Source organism: Muscardinus avellanarius (genome assembly GCF_963383645.1).
Source record: "Muscardinus avellanarius genome assembly, chromosome: 16".
Lineage (NCBI taxonomy): Eukaryota > Metazoa > Chordata > Mammalia > Rodentia > Gliridae > Muscardinus > Muscardinus avellanarius.
The window spans coordinates 51,867,512-51,895,175 of record NC_137802.1 but is presented as its reverse complement, the minus strand read 5'-3'; the positions used below and the strand labels follow the sequence as shown (position 1 = coordinate 51,895,175).

The 27,664-nt window shown below is 46.2% G+C and overlaps 2 protein-coding genes across 4 annotated transcripts in view; one reads left to right on the top strand and one right to left on the bottom strand.

Annotated features, from left to right (window-relative positions):
* Nucleotides 1–180: 180 nt before the first annotated feature.
* On the bottom strand, nt 181–1,545 carry NKIRAS2 (NFKB inhibitor interacting Ras like 2; the record flags this gene model as incomplete). 3 transcript variants are annotated; one of them, XM_080712530.1, is made up of 4 exons in its annotated part: nt 408–420; nt 819–889; nt 987–1,060; nt 1,452–1,545. In XM_080712530.1, 4 exons carry the CDS (start codon nt 1,543–1,545, stop codon nt 408–410), a joined length of 252 nt encoding a protein of 83 aa, XP_080568656.1. The 3 variants fall into 3 exon arrangements, with proteins under 3 accessions (XP_080568654.1, XP_080568655.1, XP_080568656.1); XM_080712528.1 differs by having other exon boundaries at nt 181–420; nt 819–1,060; XM_080712529.1 differs by lacking the exon at nt 819–889 and having other exon boundaries at nt 181–420.
* Nucleotides 1,546–5,305: 3,760 nt separating this feature from the next.
* The window catches only part of DNAJC7 (DnaJ heat shock protein family (Hsp40) member C7), a gene marked incomplete at both ends in the record, with an annotated part of 49,218 nt that continues 26,859 nt past the window's right edge, over nt 5,306–27,664 (top strand). The window contains 3 exons of the mRNA XM_080714066.1: nt 5,306–5,382; nt 22,634–22,672; nt 26,624–26,712. Coding sequence (XP_080570192.1) covers nt 5,306–5,382; nt 22,634–22,672; nt 26,624–26,712 — 205 coding nt within the window. The remainder of the gene's footprint in view (nt 5,383–22,633; nt 22,673–26,623; nt 26,713–27,664) is intronic.

The following is a 27,664-nucleotide window of genomic DNA, read 5'->3' as shown; positions in this document are numbered from 1 at the left end:
GCAAGATTATCTGCACTTCTCAGCATTGAGAGATAACCAAAGCTGCGTGGGCCCGAGCCAGCCCAGCTGCCTGACCTAGTGGGGCGCTCCCCTGCTGACTGGGAAGGGCCGCTTGTCCACACATTCCCCATCCTCTGAGGCTGGCACGGGGCTGGGAGGGTGAAGAAGGAGCTCAGCTCTTCAGCCATCCAAGGAGCCACTGCCCTTGTTCTTGCGGCTGAGGGGGAAGGCAGACTTGCTCTGGGGCTGGGTCATCTTGCTGGCCAGGTAGATAAAGGGCTCCAGGAGGGAGCGGCGATCGGCCACTGATACCTCCCACAGCTTCACCTTCTCTGACTTGGCCCAGTGTTGAGCTACATCTGGGTCTACACGCCGCTGCTCCTGCAGGTCACACTTGTTGCCGAGGACTACGATGGTGACCTGGGGGAGAGAGAGAATAGAAGCCTGTGGGTATACCATGGTTCAGGAATACAGCTGTCAGTTCCTGCCTAAACAGTTAGTTGGGAACCATTCCCAGAAGCCCTGCAGCCTAGCAAAGGGGTTTGGAGAACTAAAGCAAGAGCACGAAACCATCAGGAAGAAATACTAGTGAGTTAGATCAGGGACTCCTTAAACAAAAGCCCTTTGACTGAACTGCCTCAACGTGTGGTCACCTCTGGAGGTGAAGACACCCTCCAGAAGCCTCCACTTTCTTCTAGTTCCTAACACACCTTTTGGCAAATAAGTGAAAATCAGAGCCATGCCAATCCCCCCCAAACCAGCCCAAGAACCTCGCTCTTCTACGACCTGGGCTCCCAAAGCAAGGCTAGGCCACGCACCTCCTTCTTGTCTTTAGACTTGTCAATCTCCTTCTTGAGCAGTTCCACACGCTGGAAGGACTCTCGGCTGTCTGTGCTGTAGACGAGGACGTAGCCATCAGTACAGGAGAAGCAGTGTCGGGGCAGCTCGGCCCCCTCTCGGAGGCCCCGGGTGTCGTAGAAACGCACCTGCTCCCGCACTCCCCGGTCTGTCTCGATGGAGCCCACATAAATGTCCTCCTGGGTCTCGATCATCTCGGAACCTGGAATTAAATGGGAAAACTTGTTTGAAGTGGAAAGGAAAAGGGAAATGCTGAATGCTGAGGACATCCTAACAGACTGACCAGACAGGGAGAGAAAGAAGTGTGGGGGCTGAGGAGAGTCTGGCAGGGCTGGAATGACTTAGGGGAGCAGATATAAATGTCATGCTGGTACCATACTAAGCACACTGTGACATGGGAGCTTCTCACTACCTCAGGTACTCGGATTCTTCCCTCCAGAGATGATTTTGTAGAACTGGGCTTTACCGTGTTAATTTTACTCTTCAAGGAGCAAAAACCAAGGGAGCAGCTTTTGCCTCTCCACATTGGGATCAAATCCTGCTGCTTATTTTTCCACGTCTTCCACCATTACCTAAGCCCCACCAACACTCACCTACTACATGGTTGCCGTACAGGAGCTGCTCTAGGATTGAAGTTTTGCCCACGGATGCCTGGCCACACACGACCACTTTGCAGCTCTTCCCCATGCTTAGCCTTCAGACTAGAGGAACAAAAGCACACTGATTGAGGCTTGGGAAGACAGGGTGAAAACAGAGGGCGAACCTACCAGAACGGAGAGCCCAGTGGGTTGAGAACTGAATGCAAAGCTTTAGCTTTTGACTCAGAATCCCTGTCTCCGAAGAGACCCCAATGAGACACCTCCCCGAAAGACAAACACGGTCTCCCTGGGAGCTATAGACAAAGATTCCCCAAAGATCAGCGATCCAGAGACCACTCCCAAAGGGTGTCCCAAACAGAAACCTCTCCAGGGGCCGCTCCTGACAGATACGCTCCCCTAATAGCAAGCCCTGGGACTAAGGGATACCCAAGAGCTACTGTCAGAGGGGCTTCCGCCAGATGTTCCCAGATGGGGGCACCCAGAGGGAATCAGAGGCTGACCTGCCCCCCAAAGCGGCCCAGGGGCGGAGGCCGGTACCAGCGCTAGACGAGCCCCACCTCCTAGCTCCGTACCTCCCAGGGCCCTCGCAACACCCCTGCCGGGCCCCTCCTAAAGCGTAGGGACAAGGCAGGGGCAGCAAGGCTGCAAACAGTCCCTCCTTCCTCCGGGCGGAAGTAGGTTCCGGGGGGTTTCGTTCCCACTGCGCGCCGGTCCCCTGCTTTCGTCCCGCAAGACCAGTTCCGGTGGCGGAGCGCGAGCGCCGGACGCACAGCGCCCCCAGAGGCCGGCGGGGGGATGGCCGACACGACCCAGCCCCCTGCGTCTGTGGGCGGTCCAGGTTCTAGGTTCCTGCAGGTGGGATGCTGCTCTACTGTCTGAGATGCCCAAATGTTCCCTCTCTAAAGGTTGTCATAGTACAGTACCGCTTCGTTTACTCAGTAATTTATTCACCAGATGGTTTCTTTTTCTATTGCGGTGCTGAGGATGGGACCCAGGGTCTTGTGCATACTAAGCAAACGCTTTACCTCTGACCTACACCCCAGCCCGTATCAAATGTTTTACTCTGTTCCGAAGAAAGGGCTGAGGAAAAAGTAGATAAGTTAGACATGGTGGCTGTCCATGAGACTTCACCGTCTAGAGAAGCCAGACATCTAAACCAACAATTATAGTGTAGTGTGGTGAGTATTATTACAGAGGTGGCAGGGGGCACAGCAAAGGGGCTTAAATTTAACTTGGGGCAGAAGATATCAAGAACTTCCTGTAGTATGTCATGTCTGTGTTGACATTTGAAGGACTTAGGGAAGAAGGGTCCTAGGGTAGAGAAAACATGGCAAGAGTCATGGCATTTCCTGGAACTACAAGTATTTGATGGCAGAAAGCAGCCAGATAATCAAAGGCCTGCACTATAGGCCCAAAAGACTGAACTCAAAGCAACAGAAAGCCACTGAGGTTTTATAGCAGTGAAGCAACATAAGCACTTTTTCCTTTTATTTTTTAAGGCAGTGGGGATTGAACCCAGGGGCATTCTACTTCCAAGCTACACTTCCAGCCCAATTTTATTTTTATTTTGAAACAGGGTCTCACTATGTTGCCGACAGTCTCATTACTTGCTGAGGCTGTCCTTGAACCTTCGATCCTCTTAGCTCAATCTCCCAAGTACTGGGATTACAAGCGTGCACCACCATGCTCGAGTCATTTTTTCCTTTTAAAAAGATCACTCCAGGCTCAGCATGGTGGCACACACCTGTCATCCTAGTGCTTGGGAGGCTGACAGGAGGATCGAGGCCAGTGAAGACCTGCAGCAACTTAGCAAGAACCCTTTTAATAAAAAATTAAAAAAATTGCTGTGGTGCACGCTTGTAATCCCAGCATTCAGGAGGCGGAGACCTGAGAATCGAGGTTCATGGACAGCCTTAGCTACTTAGCAACTCAGTGAGACCCTGTTTCAAAAATAAAGTCTAAATAGATAAGAACACTCTGAGCTTGGTGTGGTGGCAATCGCCTATAATCCCAATACTTGGGAGGCCAAGACAGAAGGATCTCAGGTTCCAGGGAGACCAGTTTCAAAATAAAAAAATAGGGCTAGGTGTAATTCTGGGGTAGAATGCACCTGGGTTCAATCCCCAGTAACACTCACACACATACACAAAATATCACTTTGGCAGAAGAGCCAAGACTGGATAGAAATGAGGTTGGGAATAATGGGGAGACTATTGTGGTCTTCCAAATTTAAAAAAAAAAAAAAGCCTGAAACAGGATGGAAAAGACAGACTTGGGAGATATTTGGTAGAAAAATCAGCAAAACTTGTAATAAATTGGAAGTCAGAAACTGAGAAAGAACCAGGTATGATGCGTGCCTGTAATCCCAATGCTTGGGGAGCTAAGACAGGAGGATCCCAGGTTCAAGGACAGCCTCAGCAATGAAGCAAGACTCCGCAATGTAGTGAGACCCTGTTTCAAAACAAAAATAAGCTGGGTATGGTGGCACACACTTGTAATCCCAGTACTTGGGAAACTGGGACAGGAGGATTGCAGGTCAAGGACAGCTTCAGCACATAGTGAGACTCTCATTAACTTAGCAAGAACCTGTTTAAAAAAAATAGGACTGGGGGTGCAGCTTGGAGGTAGAATGCCTGTGGTTTCAGCTCCCTCAGCACTGGGATAGGCAGGGATCATGCAAACAGGGTAGGGACCTTGGCACGCACTTTTCATGGAGGAAGTGGGTAGTAAATCCTCTTTTCTTTCTTTTCTGTTTTAGTGGTACTGGTAATTGAACCCAGAGCCCTGTGCATGTTACACAAGTGCTTTACCGCTGGGCTACCTTCCCAGCCCTAGATCTTTTTAAAATTTCCATAACCCTTATTTTAGTTCCCCTTAGCTTTAAATTACAACTTAAAACTCCCTCGATTTAACCTCAGAAAGTCCCACTTTAATTCAACCCCACAAATAATGGTTTGGCCGAGGGAAGTACTACAAAGATGATTAAGCAGTGGCCTTGCCCTCGGTGAATTCCCAATCCAGGCTGCATTCGGCCAGACAAGCGTGCTGAGCAGGGTTTATGAGAGGTGGGAGTACTGGGGACACCGGGGAGCAAGGACCTCACCCCATGAGCTGCCTTATTAAATTCCGGGGCAGGGTCTGGGGCGCCGTGTCATGTCAGCCTCCTTGGACTTAATGCTGAGATGGCACTCCCAAGCGGCTGACATGAAAGTAGCCTCATAAAAGGGTCAGCGTCATTAGGGTGATGAACCAGTTGGTGCTTGGAGATCCGGGAGGGATGAAAGGCGCGGGGTGAAGACGCCCTGCGTTCCCTGGCTTGGTTGGGCAGGGCTTCCAGGGACCGATGAAAGCTGGGGGAACTGGGCTCAGAGAGTCTCTTCTCGCCTTTCCCGGGAGGAAGCCGCGGACACGCTCCAAGGTCGGGAAGGTGGCCGTGGGAGCATCTTTCCCTCCAGAGTCTGGGGCTACCCTGTCCCCAAACAACCCGGATTCCCCCGCGCCGACGGGAGACGCTCTAGGAGTGCAGGTTGCCATGGCAACCGGGCTCTCGGCCCACTGAGACGAACCACGGCCTAGAGCGGCATCACCCTCCTTCGCCCACTCGGCTTACCGCGGGGAACGTGGCGCCCCCTACGCCCAGGAGCCGTCCCTGGGGCCCGGCCCCCGCGCGGAGACCGCCGTGGACCTCCAGGGACGGAAGGCCGCTCTGGCCCCCAGCGGCGCCTCTCGTTGGTCGACGGGCCCGAGGGAGCCCCTCTGGGCGCGGCGCCGCCGAGCGGCTCGATGCTCCGGCCGGAAGTGCTCTTCACCGCCTGCCTCCCGCCCGGCTCTCTGGTCCCGGCGGTAAGATGGCGGCTGCCGCGGAGTGCGATGTGGTAATGGCGGCGACCGAGCCAGAGCTGCTGGACGACGAAGAAGCAAAGAGGTATCGGGGGGGGTGGGGGTGGGCAGGGTCCCAGGAGGAGGCGCGCTCCAGCCGGGCGGCCCGGGGAGACCCGTCCCTGCCGGCGCGCAGCCCCCAGCTGTGGAGGCGGCGCCCCGCCCTCCCTCCGCGGACCCCCACCTCCCCACCCGAGCTGGAGTCGGGGGCCCCTCCGGGGGCGCTCGCGGGGGTCAGCCTTCCCCCCGGCTTCCGCCTGGCGGCGGAGCTGCGGCCCGGCCTCGCTCTCCAGCCGGGAGGAAGGTCGTCCTGATGGCGGAGGCCGGGTCTCCGAGGGGAACCTCGGGTCCGGCGCCGCTGGGGGAGGCGGCGCGGCCGGTGACGACTTCCTTCCACCGCCCCGACCCCCGCCTGCTCCCCCTAACTTCTGTGCATTGTTGTGTGCCGGCACTCAGTGTCTCCACAGCCCTCACGCTCCTCTCCCCAATGGCTGTACCCCAGCAGTCTGGGTCCCAGGTGATTGTGTCTCTCCATTATTGACCTGGGTGTCCCCTGCTTCCTCCCAGAAACTAAAGAAGTTGAAGGAGAGTGAGGGGCTTGTCTCACGCTCTGCACGTAAGACTCATCCTCTTCCCCGTCTCTCCTGGGTGAACTTATTCCTCCTAGGACTGACTCCTCTTAGGTTAAGCAGCAGGGAGGAGGGCAGCTGCTTGGGCGCACTGGCTCTCCTGGGCAGCCGCAGTGGCTCGAGATTGCCAGTCCGGGCTAGCCAAGGGAGCTGCTGAGTGCGTGTTTTCGAGAACACTCTGGATTCGGCAACAGCTAAGGCAGGTTATTGGAAGTGGGGTTGGAACGCAGTTGCGGGTCGGCACCCTTGTAATACAAAAGCCGAATTGGCCACGAGGTTCTGGAAGTCCAGCGTCCTTTCCTTATCAACTTCAGGTTAACTTGATCTTTCTGTTCAGAATGGACTACAGTGTCCTTAGTCTCCCTACATATTTCATATGTTTATACCAACTCTGTTAGGTCTTCCTTCAGTCTGGATACTTTGAGGTGGCCATATAGAATCGGTTCAGAAGCTCTGAAATCAGGATTCTGAGGTTTTTACTATCCTAGTTAGAAACATAAGAGGTACTCAGAGAGGCACAGAGAAAATGTAGTTATCAAGCTTAGGGGTAAGTTATCTGGGCCAGTGTCTTAAATTCCTGACCTGTTGGGAACTGAGAAGCTTGACAAAATATAATCAGTCCCTGGGATATCAGAGAGATACCGGAAGATAGTATATACCAGGATACCAGAGCCTAGTCCTTTCTTGGTTCTGAGTTTTCACAGAGTTTCAGTATTTTGAGTTAAGCATCATCAGCTCATATACATCTTTAGGAGTTGCAAAATGGTAAACAAAACTCCCCTACCACAGACAGAACTTAAATTCATTGTAAGTAATTAACATATATTTAGAAGGAGTTTGGTTGCCCTTAGTGCTATAAATAGGGACTTTGGCCATATGTTATTCAGAACACTTAGTTGTAAACTTTTGAATCGGGAGTGTCACTAACTTGGGTTTCTCAGGGCCGTTCTACCTACTGGAGGGTGAAGCTCAGAGATAGAATGCCCCTGGGTTCCATACCCACTACACACATACACACAAAAAAATCACAGTCAACCCGGCATGGTAGTGCACACCCATATTCTAGTACTTGGGAGGCTGAGACAAGAGGATTAGTTTCAGCAACTTAGTGAGGTTCTCAGCGACTTAGACCCCATTTCCAAATAAAACATAAGAAAGGTCTGAGATTGTAGCTTGAAGGTAGAATTGCCCCTAGGTTCATCCCCTAGCACCATACTCAAAAATAAATAAATCACAGCCTTAGAGGATATTCTGTCAGAAAATTATAATAAGTGAATCTGAAGATACATTAAAAAGCACAAAAGGAGATGTAATATGACCACTTCACACAAATCATGGCACTTGGTACAATGCATCAAAATAAGGGAGGGTAGCCTGGCGTGGTAGTGCACGCTTGTAATTCCAGCATTCGCAGGCTGAGGCCAGAGATCACGGTTCGCCGACAGCCTCAGCTACTTAGTGAGGCCCTCTGCAATTTATGCCCCTGGATTCCATCCCCACACCCGCCAAAAAAGGGGGGGGGGTGCTGATTATGTTAACTGTGTTATTTCATGAAATTAAAATGTCACTGATTGTCTGGGCATGGTGGTATCAGCCTATAATCCCAGTACCTGTGAGGCTGAGTCAGGAGGATTGTAGGTTCGAAGCCAGCCTTGGCCACTTAGTCTCTTAGCAACCTAGTGAGACTGTTTTCCAAATAAAAAATAAAAATAGGGCTGGGGGTATAACCTGGAGTTAGAAGGCCCTGGGTTCAATCCCGAATACAAAGAAGAAGAAGAAGAAGAAGAAGAAGAAGAAGAAGAAGAGGAGGAGGAGGAGGAGGAGGAGGAGGAGGAGGAGGAGGAGGAGGAGGATTGTAAAATGCACAATTGTTTTTATCTACTCCTAAGAAAATATAAATTAAACTGAGAAAAATGTATTCTTGGCAAAGAGACATATGTATTTATATGGAGTTCTTCTAGACATACTAAAACAGATGTGATTTCTGTGCACAAATCAAAAGGAAAATAGGTAAATTAAAAAAAACACCCACTGATTTCTGCCATGTAGAGAGGCCTTAGAAAAAAATGTTGAAATTTGCTAGTATGAGAGAAAGCCTTGTTTATGTATGGTTTTTCAGTGCTGCAAATGAAGTGGAGATTTATAGGGAGGTGATTTTTACATTTTTTGTGTTTTTTGGACTCTTCCTTTGTAGCCATAGCAGAGAGCAGGGATAGGGACATCCCCCACAAATGCCCTTTTACTGTCTGGCTGGGTTAGTGTCATCTGGCCAGGTTCCTGTCTCTCTTGTTACAGTCCTATTACCAGTTCACTTGGGGACACAAGAGTAGATGGGTCCCTCGGGTTGTTTTTGTGAGGACCTGCAAGGAGTTTCCTTCCTAACATCGCGGCTCACGTGCTTATTGCTGCCGCTAAATTGTCAGTCCCACAGGAGGCCAGGTGGGAGGTGGTTTCAAGACACTGGACCTCACGGTTATAGCATTTTAAATGACATTTTTGTTGTTGTTTTGTGATACTGGGGATTGAACTCAAGCATTCTACCTCCAAGCTATACCCCTGGCCCTCTTTTGGGGGGTGGGAGGTACTGGCGTTTGAACCCAGGGGCATTCTACCTCCAAGTTACACCTCCAGCCCTATTTTTTATTCTTGACTTTGAAACAGGGTCTCACTAAGTTGCAGAGGGCCTCACTAAGTAGCTGAGACTGTCTACAAACCTGAGTTCCTCCTGTCTCAGCCTCCCAAAGTACTGGGATTACCAGCGTGTGCTACCATGCCCGGCTCCTAGTCCTTTTTTTATTTTGAAACAGGGTCAGCCGGGCGTGGTGGCGCACGCTTGTAATCTCAGCATTCGGGAGGCTGAGACGGGAGGATCGCGGTTCGCGGACAGCCTCAGCTACTTAGTGAGGCCCTCTGCAACTCAGTGAGACCCGGTTTCAAAATAAAGAATAAAAAATAGGGCAGGGGGTGTAGCTCAGAGGTCAAATGCCCCTGGGTTCCATCCCCAGACCCGCAAAAAAAAAAAAAAAAAAAAAAAAAAGAAACAGGGTCTTACTAAGTTGCTGAGGCTGGTCTTGAATCCACGACCCTCCTATCTCTGCCTCCCAAGTACTAGAATTATGGGCACAGTGTCACACCTGGCTAACTACAGTGTCTTAGAAAAGAAAAGGACTTAAGGTTTTTCTACCTCCAAGCCATACCCCAAGTACTGATTTTTGTTTTGAAATAGAGTCTTGCTGAAAATATCACTAAGTTGCAGAGGCTGGCCTCAAAGCTGTGATCCTCCTGTCTTACCCTCCTAATACTGGAATTGCAGGCATCCACCACCACAGCTACCAAGACTTTATTTTTTTTTTGCTTGTCACTCTCATCAAGTTCTCTTTCCTCCATGGTAGCCAAAAAGCTGAATGTATTAGATGCCGGGCATGGAAGCACACACTTGTAATCCCAGCATTTGGGAGGCTGAGACAGGAGGATCACGGTTTCAGGACAGCCTCAGCTACTTAGACCCTGTTTCAAAATAAAGAATAAAAATAGGGCTGGAGATGTAGCTCGGAGGTAGAATGCCCCTGGGTTTGTAGAATGCCCCTGGGTTCCGTCCTCAGTACTGCCCCCCCCAAAAAAAAAAAAAGTAAAAAGATGTATTGGTAGGCACTCTGAAATAGACCAGGGTTCTGTGCATGAAGATGATTTCTCTTTGCCCACCAGAACAAAGCTAGTTAAGAGCCAGAAGGTTAAATTACAGAGATTATACATTTCAGCTAATATAATGCCTTAGGTTTTTTCTGGGAAATCGCTGACCACAATATGTGATTATTTGTCTCCAGGCTCTCTGGTCAATCACTTGTGTTTGGGAGCAGCTGGGTCTCTAGGTAGTGTGTATGGGTGTTCTGTAGATTGACCCCAGGGGCACTTCTACCTCTGGGTTACCCCCCACCTCTTGTTTTATTTTCTATTTTGAAACAGGGTCTCACTAATTTGTGGAGGGGAGGGCCTCCTTATTAGTTTCTGAGGCTTTTTTTTTTTTCAGTCCTGGGGGTGGAACGCAGGGGCATTCTACCTCCGAGCTATACCCCCAGCCCTATTTTTTATTCTTTATTTTTGAAACAGGGTCTCACTGAGTTACAGAGGGCCTAAGTAGCTGAGGCTGTCTGCGAACTGCAATCCTCCTGTCTCAGCCTCCCAGATGGTGGGATTACAAGTGTGCGCCACCACGCCTGGCTTCTGAAGCTATTTTTGAACCTGCAATCCTTCCTGTTTTAGCCTCCCAAGTACGGGGATTACAGGCCCGCAACCTGGCTGTAGGTTGTCTTAATTATGGTACTTTTAGGGAGCTCATATTGGTCATCAAAGGGGAAATGCTTTTGTTTCTCATTGTATACTTGATGTTCGTGGACAGGGAAATCTAAAAGAATCAGTAGAGCTAGGCATGGTGACACACACCTATAATCCCAATAACTTGGGAGGCTGAGACCAGAGGATTGCAGCTTTGTGGCCAGCCTTAGCAACTTAGCAAGGTCTTGTTTCAAAATAAAAAATAAAAAGGTTCAGAAGTAGAATGCCCCTGGACCCAATTCCCCATACCAAAAGAAAAAGAAAAAAAATCAAGGGACCTGTACACTTAGGAGTCAGAAACTCTTACCTCCCTGACCTTCTCAGTTTCTCTGTATCTGTTTTTCTGATGCACAGTCAAGAACAACTCAGGCCAGGCGTGGTGGCGCACGCTTGTAATCCCAGCCTTGGGAGGCTGAGACAGGAGGCACGCACGTGTTCGAAGCCAGCCTCAGCCGCTTAGTGAGGCCCTCAGCTACTCAGTGAGGCTCTCAGCAACTTAGTGAGACCCTGTTTCCAAATAAAGTATAAAATAGGTCTGGGAGTATAGCCTGGAGGTAGAAAGCCTCTGGGTTACATCCCCAGTACCACACACACAAAAAAAAGAGCAACTCTTACTGTGTTCTTTCTTTGTATCTACTTATTGGAAACCATTTGTGGATTAGGAGTTTGCCTTTTAAATTTCTATTTACTTAGTTTGCAGTACTGGAGATTGAACCCAAGGGCATTTTACCTCTGAGCTACATACCCAGCCCCTATCTATCTATCTACTGGGAATGGAACCCAGGGGCATTCTACCTCTGAGCCCTATTTTTTATTCTTTATTTTGAAACAGGATCTCACTAAGTTGCAGAGGGTCTCTCTCACTAAGTAGCTGAGGCTGTCCGTGAACCCGGAATCTTCCTGTCTCAGCCTCCCAAGTACTGGATCACAGTCATGCTCCAACACACCCAGCAGGAGTTTGCATTTTATTTCTCTATCCATACTATTGGTGGGAAGAACTGAACCCTAAATCCAGGTCCTAGGTTCTGTGGCTGTTGCTGTTTGTTTACTGCAGCTTCTCAGGGCATTTTTGAATTTGTGCTCTTACTTAACTGATGAGGTTAGAGTGTGCCTCCCTCCTTCTCCTTGTCCCATTTAATATCCTTAGGAATTTGTTCCCCTAACCTCTTGAACTTCCGGGGCAAGTATGCACACTGACTGGGAGTTCACTTTTGACCTTGAGCTCAAATCAGTGAGAAACACTTTATTTTCATTTTGATTTTTGTATGTGTGGGGGGAGGTTGGGGAAGGTAGAAACCCAGAGGCTTTCTACCTTTGGGCTATACTCCCAGACCTTTTTTTATTTTTTATTTGGAAACAGGGTCTCACTAAGTAGCTGAGGCTGGCTTCGAACCTGCGCAGTCCTCCTGTCTCAGCCTCCTAAGTACTGGGATTTCAAGCGTGCGCCACCACACCCGGCTCATTTTGATAAATTTTAAGTGTAGGAAGAAGTTATGGGAGATGGGAGAAATCAGTTTTAAAGTAGGGATAAACCTAGGAATACAGAATCCTGATTATAGCAAGTTAATTAAACCCTGAGACTAACAAGTGGCAAAATTGTTAAGTAATTATAACTGGAACAAAAGTAGCATATAGAAGGTCTGTTTTCCTTATTGCTGTAGTTTACATTCATGTATTAGCCAAGGCCAAGTAAACGGAGCAATGTCAAGAAAATGTTGGGTTAAATGGCAGTTGCTCTAGTGCCTAGTCTACTTCCAACGAACAGAATTCTGATTGGCTTAAAGCTTGGCCTTATTGTAAATGCCAGCCAATCAGGACGAAGTTTAGTCATTGAAGTTAGTATTTTGAAAAATTTTCAAAGCCGAGTACGGGGCACTTGGCTTTGCTTTCTTGCTCTAGGACTTTAGAAGACTGCAGGACAATGGTTGGCAGCTGCTTAGGCGCAGAGTCCCTCTGAGAGCCTGTGTCTCCTTTGCTCTGCTAGTATTTGTGCTTTCTTCTCCAGTGCAGTGATGTGGAAGTTACTTAGAGGCCGTTCCAGGTATTCTTCTTTCTTCTTTCCTTCCTTCTTTCTTTCTTTCTTTCTTTCTTTCTTTCTTTCTTTCTTACTTTCTTTCTTTCTTTCTTTCAGGTCTGGGATGGAACCCAGAGGCATTTGACCTCCAAGCTACAACCCCTGCCCTATTTTTTATTCGTTATTTTGAAACAGGGTCTCACTGAGTTGCGAAGGGCCTAAGTAGCTGAGGCTGTCCATGAACCGCGATCCTCTGGTCTCAGCCTCCCGAATGCTGGGATTACAAGCGTGTGCCACCACACCCGGCTCCAGGTATTCTTTTAAACTGAGAAGTTCAGCAGTAAGAACAGCATTCAGAGTATAGTTCTCGTAGGCCATTCATTTTACTTATTTATTTATTTTTAATTTTTGTGTGGTACTAGAGGTGGAACCCGGGGGATGTCTATCTCCAGGCTATACCTGCAGCCCTGTTTGTTTGTTTGTTTGTTTGTTTGTTTGTTTACTTTATTTGAAAACAGGATCTTGCTAAAGTTGCTGAGGTTGGCTGTGAACCTGAGAGCCCCCTGTCTAAGCCTCCCAAGTACTGGGATTACAGGCATGCACTATTACGCCTGCCTCATTTTATTGAAGTGACAATTTTTTTCTTTCCGCTAACTAGATAAAAATGATAGTTCCAGCCAAACGTGATGGTACACACCTGTAATACCAGCATTTGGGAGGCTGAGATGGGAGGACTGTGGTTTGCAGACAGCACCAGCTACTTAGTGAGGTCCTTTGTAACTCAGTGAGACTCTGTTTCAAAATAAAGAATAAAAAATAGGGCTGGGGGGTGGAGCCCAGAGGTAGAATGCCCCTGGGTTCCATCCCCAGTACTGCAAAAACAAACAAAAAAAGATAGTTCCATAGCTGGGCATTGTGGCACACACCTATAATCCTGGTACTTGCGAGGCTGAGACGGGAGGATTGCTAGTTTGCAACCAGCCTCAGCAACTTAGTGTGATCCTGTTTTCAGGTTTATTTTTTGTTTTTGTTTTGTTTTTTTTTTTTTTTTTTTTTTTTTTTGGTGGTACGGGGGGGTGGAAACCAGGGGCTTTTCTACCTCCGGGCTATACTCCCAGACTTATTTTATACTTTATTTGGAAACAGGGTCTCACTAAGTTGCTGAGAGCCTCACTCAGTAGCTGAGGCTGGCTTGAGGCTGGCTTCAAACCTGTGCAATCCTCCTGTCTCAGTCTCCCAAGTGCTGGGATTACAGGCGTGCGCCACCATGCCCGGCCTGTTTCCAGATTTAGAAAATGGAGTGTAGCTGGGTGTGTAGCCCAGAGGTAGAATGCCCGGGGTTTAGTCCCTAGTACCACACACATACAAAAAGACAGTTTTGTGCTTTGTCCCACAATTGATATGAGTGGTTGAAGCTTTGGAGAATGGCAATATGAAGAGGAATATATGACTTTGCCAATCTGATTCCAAAACCTGATATTTTTACTGACATGTGACTTAAAGTCACAGTGTGGGAGGAGACCAGATTATCACATAAGCAGTGTTAACTGTCTCTTCTGGTTCTAATGTTACTTTTGTGTGTGTGATGGTGCTGGGGATTCAACCCAGAGGCATTCTACTTCTGAGTTACACCATCAGTCCTTTAAAAAATTGTTTTGTTTTGAAATGGTCGTGCTAAGATGCTAATAGTCTCATTACATTGCTGGGACTGGCCTTGAACCTGTGATCCTCCTGACTCAGCCTTTTAAGTACTGAAATTGCAGGCATATGAGGCAGCATTAGTGTTAGTGTATGTGTATGTGGTACTGGGAATGGAACCCAGGGGCCTTCTACCTCTAGGCTATGCTCCAGACCTTTTCTTTTTGAAACAGGGTCTTGCTAAGTTGCTGAGAGCCTCACTAAAGTTTCTGAGGCTGGCTTTGAACTTGCTATCCTCCTGTCTCAGTCTCCCATGTACTGGGATTACAAATGTGTGCCACCACACATGGCTTAATCTTACTTTTGAGAAAAGCACGAAGAGGCAAGAAGGACCCTCTGCTGTGTTTGGATTTTCTGTCCTGAGAGTTCCTTCTTGGGCAGTTTGCTTTTAGTTAAACATTTGTTCAAATAAGGACCCAAGAGCCGGGCGTGGTGGCGCATGCTTGTAATCCCTGAGCTTGGAAGGCGGAGACAGGATCGCGCAGGTTCGAAGCCAGCTGAGCTGGCTTAGGAGACCCTGTTTCCAGAAAGAAAAAAAAAATAGGTCTGGGAGTGTTGCCCGGAGGTAGACGGGCTTCCAGAAACCCCAGTACCTCCAAAAAAAAGAAAAAAGAAAAAAAGAAAAAAAAGAAATAAGGACCCAAGAGAACTTTGAGAAGCATAATACCAGTGAACAGCTCAGACTCTTCCTCTGGCTCCCATCTCTGAGGAAGCAGTCTCTATTTAAAAATTGATTTTAGAAGCCGGGCATGGTGGCACATGCTTGTAATCCCAGCATTTGGGAGGCTGAGACTGGAGGATCACGGTTTGTGGAGAGCCTCAGCTACTTAGGCTCTTTGCAACTCAGTGAGACCTGGTTTCAAAAAATAAAGAAAAAGCCGGGCGTAGTGGCGCATGCTTGTAATCCCAGCATTCGGGAGGCTGAGACCGTAGGATATTGGTTCGCAGACAGCCTCAGCTACTTAGTGAGGCCCTCTGCAACTCAGTGAGACCCAGTTTCAAAATAAAGAATAAAAAATAAGGCAGGGGGTGTAGCTCGGAGGTTGAATGCCCCTGGGTTCCATCCCCAGACCCGCAAAAAAGAAAAAAGAAAAAAAAAATAGGCCAGGGGGTGTAGTTTGGAGGTTGAATGCCCCTGAGTTCCATCCCCAGACCTGCAAAAAAGAAAAAAAAATTGTTTATAGTTTCAGGACAGGATCTCACTAAGTTACCAAGGGAGGCCTCAAACTCATGATCTTCCTGCTTCAACCTCCTGAGTCACTAGGAGCCTTTTTCTTAATTATAGTTCCTCTGTGAGATTTTTGCAGGGTACTCTTGTCCCCATTAGACAAGAGTCATGGGAGATATCACAGAATAGGGAACCAAGGGATGGAATATGGTAGGCTTAGGGATATGTTATAAGCACAGGCCTCTGGCTAAAGCTGAAGGCCAATGGCTTGTGCCCGTGGAATGGTTATAGGAAAGCTTCTTTTTCAGAAGTAGTGGCTTTACAGTTTAGTTTCCTCTCCCCAGGGTAAGTAAAGGGTAGGTAGATTCCGTAGATTGTGACACCTCTTATTTAAGGAACTAGATGAGTGTAAAACTTACAATTGAGGTAGGTATGTCTCTGAATGTCCTTCCTACAGTGATAGATTTCTGTGTGGACTGAATTCATTGGTTGCTTTTCCCCCACTGTATAAGACGTCACCAGCTCCACAGAGCTGCCTGGTGCCCTTCCCTGGTCCAGCAGTAGAGAGTGCTCCTGCTTTGTGTAGACTTACTGGGTAGCTCTTGGTGCTGCTCGGGTCGCTCTGGCTCTGCCCATGTTGAGGCTCCCTTGAGTCTCTAGAGAACAATTTGAACCGGTATGTCAAGAGATTTTCTTCCTATTTGTCTTCTGCCTTTCTGTTCTTTGGGGGGTAGGTGGGAGGAATTGTCTTAATTGCACTTCAAATTGAAAGCAGAATGTGTCTGTTCTGTAGAAAGTGGGGTAAAGAAAGCAGGGCAGCCGGTAACTTTGCTAACAGGTAGCAGTTGGATAGAGCCCACCTCTGCTTTTCCTGGACAGTTATGAAGCACCCAGCATTCCAGTGTTTGTGAAATTATTGCAAATTATAATGGCTTCCACTTACCTAAATTAAACTTCAGTTGACATTTCACTTCTCAGTTAGATTTAATAAAAGAAGCCAGGTATGATAGTGCATGCCTGTAATCCCAATACATGGGAGGCTGAGACAGGAGGTTTGCAGCCAGCCTCAGCAATTCAGTGAGGCTTTCCACAACTTAGACCCTGTTTCAAATAAAATAGGGAGCTGGGTGTACGCTTGCAATCCCAGCATTCAGGAGGCTGAGACAGGAGGATTGCGGTTCGAGAACAGCCTCAGCTACTTAGTGAGGCCCTCTGCAACTCAGTGAGACCTGGTTTCAAAATAAAGAATAAAAAATAGGGCTGGGGGTGTAGCTCGGAGGTTGAATGCTCCGGGTTCCATCCCAGACCCGCCCCCCCAAAAAAACACTAGGGTTGGGGGTGTAGTTCAGAGGTAGAATGCCCCTGAGTTCCATCCCTAATACCACAGTAAAAGAAGCCAGGTGTGGTGCCCATGCCTGTAATCTCAACAACTCAGCTAAAACAAGAGAATCACAAGTTTGAGGCCAGCCTGGGCAACTTACTGGGATCCTGTCTCAAAAAGAGATGGTATGTAGCTCAGTGGAACACCCCTGGGATCCATCCCCCAAAGAAAGGAAGGAATGGAGTACTTTGCTTTCGGTAGCTTGGACTAGAAATTAGGCTCCTGGGATCTTTGTACTTTATTCTCTCTTGAAGGTCAGAGAGAGTACAACATGAAACAGGCCCTGTGACATGCCATTGGGGACAAGAGGTCTTCCTGTGGGAAGGAGCGAGGAATTTCTACTCTAGCTGGCTGAGATCCTGTGAATTCTAAAGGGAGGAGGACATTTCTAGATACTCTGGCAGTGAGTAAATTTGACTGAGTCAAAGAATTGAGGCACAGTAACCAGAGTAAGGAGACGTTTTGGAAGTGGTAATATAATAGAAATGCCTAAAGGATATTCAGCTCATTTTCATTGTAGAATATTACTCCTAGTCACCTGAAGGGAAGTATATTTTGCCTAAGGTTCTTTCTTCCTACCAATAAAATATTTTCCAAAATCAGAGGCCCGTAAACACTCTTCTGCTCTAACAAAATAAATTATTTTTTCCTCAGTTGTAATTTTAGCAAAATCGGATATTACTTCCACTTCAGGAGTAGTTGAATAACACATCAAGGGGTGGGGGGACAACCAAGCCAGGTATAATAGCACACATCTATGATCCTAGCTGCTATGGCTTAGGCAGGAGGATCAAAAGTTTGAGGCCAGCCCGGGCAACTTAGTAAGGCCCTGTCTCAAAAAAAGAAGCCCAGGTTGGTGGTGCATGCCTGTTATCCCAGTACTTAGGAGGCTGATGCAGGAGGGTCACAGATTCGAGGACAGCCTCAGCAAATAGTGAGACTCTCATCAGCATAGTGAGACCTTTATCAAAATAAAACAGAAAAATAGGGCTGGGGGTATAGCTTGAAGGTAGAATGCCCCTGGGTTAAATCCCCTACCACTAAAAGAAAAGTCTGGGGATATAGCGCATAGGTAGAGTATCCCGTAGTTTGATCCCCAGTACTGGAAAAAAAAAAAGCTCCTACCTCATCCAAGCTGCTGCATCTGCTTTGTTTGTTTGTTTGGTGCTGAGGGTTGAAGCCAAGGGCCTTCTGCCACTGGACTGCACCCGGAGCCCTATAATTATTTATTTTTATTTTGTGGTACTGGGGATGGAACCCAGGAGCATTCTACCTCGAAGCTATATCCCTAGCCCTATATTTTATTCTTTATTTTGAAACAGGGTCTCATTGAGTTGCGAAGGGCCTCACTAAGTAGTTGAGGCTGCCTGCAAATCCATCCTCCTGTCTCAGTTTCCCAAATGCTAGGATTACAAGCGTGCATGGTGATGCCCAGTTTTATAATATAATTTGTTGTTTTGAAACACTGTCTCAAAAGTTGTTTGAGCCTCACTAAGTTGCTGGCTTCAAATCTGTAATCCTCCTTTCTCAGCTTCCCAAGTACTGGGATTACTGGCGTGCACCCCCACCACACCCGGCTTGCTGCATCTGTTTTGTTGAAATTATTGTTAATGCTAATGAAAGAGTTTAGATCTATTTAAAATATTATTTTAGCCAGGCGTGGTGGCGCGCGCTTGTAATCCCCACGTTTGGGAGATGGAGACACAAGGATCGCGCAGGCTTGGAGCCAGCCGTGCTGGCTTAAGAGACCCCGTTTCCAAATTAGAGAGAGAGAGAGAGAGAGAGAGAGAGAGAGAGAGAGAGAGAGAGAGAGAGTGTGTGAGTGTGTGTGTGTGTGTGTGTGTGTCTGGGAGTATAGCCCTGATGTAGAAGGGTTTCCAGGAATCCCAGTACCACCAAAAAATATAGATAGATAGATAGGTAGGTAGGTAGATAATTTTAGCCAGATGCTTAATATAAAAGCAATATGGGATACTTTTTGTCATAAAAAATCTAATTGAACTGGTACAGTGGCCTACACCTATAGTCCCAGCTACTTGGAAGGCTGAAGCAGAAGGATGGAAAGTTAGAGGTCAAGCTGGGCGTGGTGGTGCTCACTTGTGATCCTAGTACTTGGGAGGCTGAGGCAGGAGGATTCCAGGTTCATGGTCAGCATCAGCAACTTGTGAGGCTCTGCGTAACCTAGTGAGACCCTGTTACAAATAATAAGCTTGACGTGGTGGCGCACGCTTGTAATCCCAGAGTTTAGGAGGCTGAGACAGGAGGGTCCCATAGGTTCGAAGCCAGCCTCAACTACTGAGTGAGGCTCTCAGCAACTTAGACCCTGTTTCCAAATAAAGTATAAAATAGGTCTGGGTGGATAGCCCAGAGGTAGAAAGCCCCTGGATTCCACCCAGTACCACACACACAAAAAAAATAAAAAATAGGGCTGGGGGTATAGTAGCTCAGAAATAGAAGGCTCCTGGGTTCAATCCCAGTACTGCCAAAAAAAAAGAGAGAGAGAGAGAGAGAGAGAGAGAGAGAAAGAAAGAAAAAAAAAAGAGGTTAGCCTGGGTAACATAAGGAGATCCTATCTCAGAAAAAGAAAAAGCTAATCAGCATCTCCCAGCTACAAATATCATAGAATAATGAAACCATGCCAGTCTTCTCGCTAATCTTAAAATGATACTGTACAGTTGGTGAAGAATTTCATTCCTGTTTTAACAATTTACAAGTGTGTGATATGTCAAGAAAATCCTGAGAGAACTCAGCCAGGTTAAGGATATTTTTAAAACTACCACCCAGTGAATTTGTTCAGCATTAGCAAAGACTGAAGTTTCTGAATACCTCCTTAATTACTAAAACGTTACATTAATTGGCTTAAGGCAGGGATCTTGCTTAAGTATTTAACTTGGAAGTATTTAGAGAGAAAATGGAAATTTTTACGGGGTTTCTAATTTAGGGGACATTGCAATATCATTGATGGTGTTATAATGTGGTTTGTTTGTTGGTTGGTTGTTTGTTGGTTGGTCTGGGGATGGAACCCAGAGGCATTTGACCTCCAAGCCACACACCCTGCACAATTTTTTATTCTTTATTTTGAAACAAGGTCTCACTGAGTTGCGGAGGGCCTCACTAAGTAGCTGAGGCTGTCCGTGAACCGCGATCCTCCCGTCTCACTCAGCCTCCCAAATGCTGGGATTACAAGCGTGCGCCACCACGCCCTTCTTTAATGTGTTTTTTATTATTTATTTATTTATTTATTTATTTATTTATTGGTGGTACTGGGGATGGAACCCAGGGGCCCTCTACCTCTGGGCTACACTCCCAGACCTATTTTATTTGGAGACAGGGTCTCTTTAATGTGTTTTTAATGTAGCTGAGCTATAAATGTGCAAAATTGGCTATCATAAGCCCAGGTTGTCTGATTTGATCACATGATCCCAAATCCTACTAAGACCTTTGTGGTACATAGTATTTCCCTTGGCATTATATGTTGGAGTAATTAGTGTCAGTAATGAATGAATGTTAAATTGAGAGAAATAGACTATACCTGAATGATTACAGGATATACTGATTTTAACACGCATATATGTGTGATGAACAAGTATTTAGAGCTGCAGTTTTCTGACTGGCAAGTTTATATCTGAAAAATAAAAAAATACACATTTATTTATTTATTTGCTTGGATATTTTGTGGTATTGGGTATTGAACCATTCTACCTCCAAACTATACCTCCAGACCTTTTCTATTTTTTGTTCGAAAACAGGGTCTTGTTAGGTTGCTGAGAGTCTCTATGTTGTTGAGGCTGTCCTTGAACCTTGGATCCTCCTAGGATTACAGGTGTGCACCACCATGGCCAGCTATGAAATACATTTATTTTATTATTATTATTATTTTTTTTTTTTGGTGGTACTGGGGTTCCTGGAAGCCCTTCTACTTCCGGGCTACACTCCCAGACCTATTTTATATTTTTGAAACAGGGTCTCTTAAGCCAGCACGGCTGACTTTGAACCTGCGCGATCCTCCTGTCTCTGCCTCCCAAGCGCGGGGATTACAAGCGTGCGCCACCATGGCCAGCTATGAAATACATTTTTTAAAAATGCAAAGTAGACCAAGAGTGACATGTGTTGTGCTTCTCCGACTCCATCAGAAGGACGGCCAGGCTCTCTGTTGTTGATCTTCTCACAGACATCTCCCACATCATGCGTGCCACGGGGCATGCAGAGAGGACAGATTATTTTGAAAACCTTTTAGTGGCTATTCTCACAAGAATTGTTGGCAGTTAAAGTGATAGAGGCAGAATCGTGCCCAGCATTTTTTGGTGCCTCATTACTCTGCTTTGAGTTGACCCAAAGATTGGATAGAGAACGGAATAAATTAGTAAACCTTTACTCTAACCACTAACAGGATATGAAAAAAAAAAAAGCCTCCAAAGAAATGACGAGTGGCTGCTGTAATGGGCTTGCTAGTTACCGTGATCTGATCATTGCATTTGCATTATCACTGAAATGCTGCGTTGTGCCTCATAAGTAAATATGCCCCTTTTTTTCTTTTTCCTTTTTGGCAATGCTAGGGATCAAACGTAGGGCCTCGTGTATGCTAGACAAGTACTTTCCCACTGAGCTATACTCCAACCCATGTATAATTACTATGTGTTGATTAAAAATAACATAATTTAAGCCGGGCGAGGTGGCGCACACTTGTAATCCCAGCATTCGGGAGGCTGAGACCGGAGGATCATGGTTCGCAGCCAGCCTCAGCTACTTAAACCCTCCGCAACTTAGTGAGACCCTGTTTCAAAATAAAGAATAAATAACAGGGCAGGAGATGTAGCACAGAGGTCAAATGCCCCTGGGCTCCATCCCCAGACGTGCAAAAAAACCCCACAAAAAACATAATTTAGCCGGGCGTGGTGGCTCACTCTTGTAATACCCGTGCTTGGGAGGCTGAGACAGGAGGATCACGCAGGTTTGAAGCCAGCTGCACTGGCTTAAGAGACCCTGTTTCCAAATAAAATATATAAAAATAGGTCTGGGACTATAGCCCGGAGGTAGAAGGGTCCCATCCCCAGTACCACCAAAAATAAAAAAAAATAAAAAAAAACACAATTTAAAAACAAAGTTAAAAATTTAAAAAAAAACAGTGGGCTGGCATGTAATTTAGTGGTATAGTGCTTGCTTATCATGAGGAAAGCCTCTGAAAATTTTTTTTAATATAAATAAGCTGGGTGCAGTGGTGCATGCCTGTAATCCCAGTATTTGGGAAGTGTAGACAAGAGGGTCGCAGGTTTGAGATCAACATCCAGTAACTTGACAAGACCCTGTTTCCAAATAAAATAGGGCTGATATGGCTCAGAGGTAGAATTCCCCTGGGTTTAACTCCATTACTACAAAAATAAATTAAATTTCAAAAATAAGCCCAGAGCTGGGCATGGTGGCGCACACTTGTAATCCCAGCATTTGGGAGGCTGAGATAGGATTGCGGTTTGAGGATAGCCTCAACTACTTGGGCCCTTTGCAATGCAGTGAGACCCTGTTTCAAAATAAAGAATTAAAATTAGGGGTGAGGGTGTAGCTTGGAGGTAGAATGCCCCTGGGTTCCATTCCCAGTACTGCATAAACAAACAAACAAACAAACAAACCCAGAACAAAATAAAAGTTAGGAAGCCCATGCAGCCACCTAGTGTACCTCGCTGCTGATGCCTCTGTTGGGGGAGGTGAAATTATTCCTCTAATCACTTCAAAAAGCCATTTGAAAGACTCCAATGGAAATATTTTGACACACTGAAAAAATACTAGAAATATATTGTTGTTAATAGCAGTTATGGCCAAGTCCGTGTTTTGCTATGGTATGTATGTTAGGATTTTGTCTGAATTTAATTTTGCAGCCACAGAAAACAAACTGTCGTTGAATTTGGTCCTTTGAGAATCTTTTTATTCTTTTTCGTTGGACTAGATGAATCCTTCGTTTCTCAGTAGTGATGTGTTTGGGTAGGTGCGTGGTGAATTGACCCTGGTAGTGTGTGGCGTGGCACAGCCACCGCCGGGCTGCCCACATTGCAGTGTTAACCAGCTCTTCTCCTTCTTTTCCAGTCCCACGCCTTTGACACCTCATCCTTCAGTCACTTTGCTGTAAGGGCAACTTGAACAAGCTTCAGCCATTTCTCAGACTCCCAGGGCAGCACTTGGATTTGACCCTGGAATTGTTCCTGATGCAGCCTTGTTCAGTTCTTGCTGCTGCCATGCTGGATTCCAAAGATCCACTCTTTCCTCGGCTGATCTCGCAGGGTCAGGCCTTTGGTTAAAGCTTGTCGTGTATTTGGTGGGGGGGTCAAAACGAAGGAGGGACTCCACGTTGGGCATTGGACCTGTAGGCAAAATATAAGCGTTCAGTCCAAAAGCTCTAAGTGCCCATTGTTTAGGCAGCTGTTAATCAGCCACGTTTCTATGAAAATAAGTCCTTTTCATGAGGCAGTTGTGTGGGAATAGCTAATTCTGGCCTGATGCTGTGCAGTGTGAGGTTAAAAACATGGTAACTTGTCACAACACAATTCTTGTTCTTTTTGCTGTGGGCTGACTCTACATTACTTGCTTTGTTTGCTCTAGAATGGAATCTACTCACCATTTACTAAAATGAAATGCATTTCTTGGGGGAGGCAAAGTCCAGTTCACTAGGTCTTGCATCTTAAAGAGAAAGGACCCCTGCTCCTTCTATGACTGATTGTTAGAAAGGTCTTCGCCTGTTTAAATCTAGGATTCAGTCCTGGGGCTGAATTTTATTTGCAGGGGATATTTTGTGTTTTAGTTTTAAAAAATTTATACATATTGTCCATGCCTACTCTCATTACTACAGATTAGCTTTTTAAAAGTATTTGTCAATAGGTAGAAGTGAGTATTAGAGAAAGAGTTTAACATAGTAAAAAGTCCACAAGCTTCGGAATCTGACAAATGCGGGTCACATCCTGACCTTGGGCAAGTTATGTAGCCTCCAAACCAGAATACCTTCTGAAAAATGGGAAAAATGAAACTCACATGACTAATTGTTTAGAGTACAATGCATAGAAAGTTCCCAGCCTCAGTCACTTTTAACAATTTCCACAGACATCTTCCTTTGTTTTTTACTAGAAGCCATTGCTGGACTTGCTCACTTCCATGGAAGGAGTGTTGCAAGAAGACGAGCGCCTTTCAGGAGCTCTAGGTCCTGGTTCACTTTTGCCTAACAAGCTTTTACTGCTACCATAATATCTACCTGAGTTCCTGGGCGCCTTTGTGCCTCAAAGATTTGCATGTTCTTGGCCACTAGACCACCTATGAGGAGGCTAAACCTGCTCAGATAGTTTGGGTCAGGCTGCTTTGGAATTTACGACTCCATTTCTTCATAGCAGTTTGATTCAATTTTTTTTCCCCCCTGGGTCTGGGGAATGCCAGGGGCATTCGACCTCCGAGCTATAGTCCCGGCCCTATTTTTTATTCTTTATTTTGAAACAGGGTCTCACTAAATTGCAGAGGGCCTCACTAAGTAGCTGAGGCTGTCCTCAAACTGCAGTCCTCCAGTTTCAGCCTCCTGAAAGCTGGGATTACAGACGTGCGCCATCACGCCCAGGTGATTCAACTTTTGAAATCCAGTTTTAGGGTAGTTCTTCAAATCTTTGGGCTCATCTGCTCTTAAAGGTTAGGTTCCTCATAGTTTTTATAGTACCTTGCTTCATTTACATTGACAGGAACATATATACCATGTTGAAAGATTTCTCTTTGTTTGTTTGTTTATGTGATACTGGAGATGGGACCTGGAGCATTCTACCTCTGAGCTACACCTACCCAGCCCTATTTTTATTTTTTATTTTGAAACAGGGTCTCACTGAGTTGTAAAGGGCCTCAGTAGTAGCTGAGGCTGTTCTCAAACCGTGATCCACCTGTCTCAGCCTCCCAAATGCTGGGATTACAAGTGTGTGCCACCAAGCCCAGCTCTCAGTTGTTTGTTTGTTTGTTTTGATGGTACTGAGGGTAGAACCCAGGGGCTTTCTACCTCCGGGCTATTCTCCCAGACCTATTTTCTATTTTATTTGGAAACAGGGTCTCACTAGGTTGCTGAGATCCTCACTAAGTAGCTGAGGCTGGCTTCGAACCTGTGCGATCCTCCTTTCTCAGTCTCCCAAGCGCGATTACAAGCGTGCGCCACCACGCCCGGCTCAGTTGTTCTTTTAAATCTTGGTTTTGGTGATCCTTTTAATAGTAGATAGCTTTTTTACAACATTGTGACAGTTGGTATAATAAAATTACTCAAGCAGATTTATATCGCAGTTCAAATCTGTCAGCATTTATAGGTCACTCCCATTTTCCTTCTCCTTTCTTCTAGCAGCCTTTTCATGTTAGTAGGGCTTGCCAGGACAGTGATGGAGGAGAATGGAGAGAGAAGATTGACTCAATAAAAGGAGGGCAGCTTTGCCAGTGTAGTTTAAAACATGTAAACAAATAAACCATGAATTTCTCCAATGCCAGTGTCCATAGAATCAAGCTATGAAATCATACCATCATCATTGTTAAGAACTATGGCTTTTTTCTCCATTCTGGGAAACCCAGAATTGAAATTTCTTTCTTCTTCTTTTTTTTGGCATGCATAGAGGATACAAAAAAGAAACAAAGATTCCTAGAGAAATGCTCAGATACTTAGTAAAGAACAATATACCATTCAGGTTGGGCAGTAGAATGATTTGGGGTATCTAATAGAGGTTACTGGCTTCTTGTTCTTTTAAAGCTCTTTGTTTTTCTCGTTTGATTTGTGTCTAGTTACTGGGTAGTTGATAAAAGGGTGCGATAAGAGCCAGGCGTGGTAGTGCACACTTGTAATCCCAGTACTTGGGGGCTGAAACAAGAGGATTGTAAGTTTGAGGATGGCCTCAGCAAATAGACTTTCATAACCTAGTGTAACCCTGTTTCAAAAGTAAAAGAATAAAATAAGGCTGAGGGTGTTGCTCACAGGTACTGGGTCCATCCCTAGTACCACCAAAGACAAGTGCAAGAAGTACAGAGATGTACCTGATGGGCAAGGTGATACCAGGAGAGGAGTACCCGTTGCAGCATGGCACTGGCAGCCTGCATTTCTGATGTCCCCATCAGCCAAGTTCTCAGTCTCTGCTTTTACTTAGCTCTGTCCCCCATCTTAAAAACCAACATGCTATAAGCTTTTTTTTTTTTTTTTTTTTTTTTTTTTTTTTTTTTGTGGGTCTGGGAATGTAACCCAGGGGCATTAGACCTTCAAGCTACAGCCCCTGCCCTATTTTTTTTTTTTTTAATTCTTTATTTTGAAACCGGGTCTCACTGAGTTGCGGAGGGCCTCACTAAGTAGCTGAGGCTGTCCACAAACCGCGATCCTCCGGTCTCAGCCTCCCGAATGCTGGGATTATAAGCGTGCGCCACCACGCCCGGCTTAACATGCTATAAGCTTTAACTCCTCTGTCCCCTGCTTTTGCTCTGCTTGTCCATCTAGCAATAATGCATGAGCCACTTTTTAGGAAACAATCATTAAGACTCTTAAAGGACATGACCCATTTCACACTGAGAAGTCAGTTGCCCCAGTGGAATTACCTGTAACTGGTTTTTCTTGAAATTTGTAAAAGAGCCAGCAGTTGTGATATTTTGGAAAGGAACAGATCTGAAAATCCACTTGTCTGGGGATGTAACTCAGTGGTAAAACATGTGCTTAGCATGCCCAAAGTTATGAGTTTGACCCCAAGCACCACATTTAAAAGGAAAATTTTAGATGCTGTGAGAATATAAAAATTTACCTGACCTACGGGAGGGTGACGGCAGGCCAGACAGTACACTGGGTGAAGCAGGCAGCATGGGGAGTTTTCTTGATTTAGCTTGAATGTCAGTGACAGGCAAAGCATCTGAAGACCTTGGATCCTTTGATGAGCACTTCTTCCTTTGGGTTCATCAGCCTATTGAACAAATCTGTAAATCTCTTCAAGTATCACACTAACTTCCAGCTCAGTGTGCTGGGAACTCTAGACCAGAGATTGTTCCTGTGAGACAACAGATTGTACCTGCAGTGTGATAACACCTTTCTCTTTCTCTTTCCAGAGAAGCAGAGTGCTTCAAGGAACAAGGAAATGCGTACTATGCCAAGAAAGATTACAACGAAGCCTATAACTATTACACAAAAGCCATAGGTGAGTGAGTCTGGTGGCTGGGCCAGAACACACACTCGCCAAGCACAGGACAAGCAGCACTTCCCTAAGGAGCCTTGTGCTGAGTGGGCTGATGGCCGTTGCTGTGGGAACGCCTTCAGGCATAATGATCTCCTGGGAGGAAACTTGTTTCTTGGGTGGGGGTAATGGGAATTGACCCCAGGAGCATTCTACCTCTGAGCTACACCCCCAGCCTAATGTTATTTTTCTTTCTTTTTTTAAAATTAGTTAATTAATTAATTTTGTGGTACTAGGGGTGGAACCCAGAGGCTTTCTACTTCTGGGCTATACTCCCAGACCCATTTTATATTTTATTTGGAAACAGGGTCTCACTAAGTTGCTGAGAGCCTCACTAAGTAGCCGAGGCTGGCTTTGAACCCGTGCGATCCTCCTGTCTCAGCCTCCCAAGTGCAGGGATTACAAGCGTGCACCACCACGCCCGGCTATGTTATTTTTCTCTCTGAGTCTGGTCTCCAACCTATGATCCTACTATCTCAGCCTCTCAAGTACAGAGATTATAGGTATGAGCCACCAAGCCTGGTTGAGGATAACTTTTTAAAACTGGTGGTGAGCTGGGTGTTGGTGGCGCAGGCTTATAACTCCAGTATTTGGGAGGCTGAGACAGGAGGATTGTGGCTCGCAGACAGCCTCAGTTACTTAGTGAGGCCCTTTACAATTCACTGAGCCCATTTCAAAATAATAAAAAATAGGGCTAGGGGTATAGCTTGGAGGTAGAATGCCCCTGGGTTCCATCCCCAGTACTGCAAAAACAAACAAAAAACTGGTGGTGGGTAGTTCTTCCTTTGGCAAATTAAAGGCAATTCCTGAAATACTGAATGTCACTGCAAAATGATACCCACCCTAATACACCATATCATTGCCAGTTCACTTATTACTGTTTGGCTTTTGGGGCTGAGCATGTTGGCGCATGTTT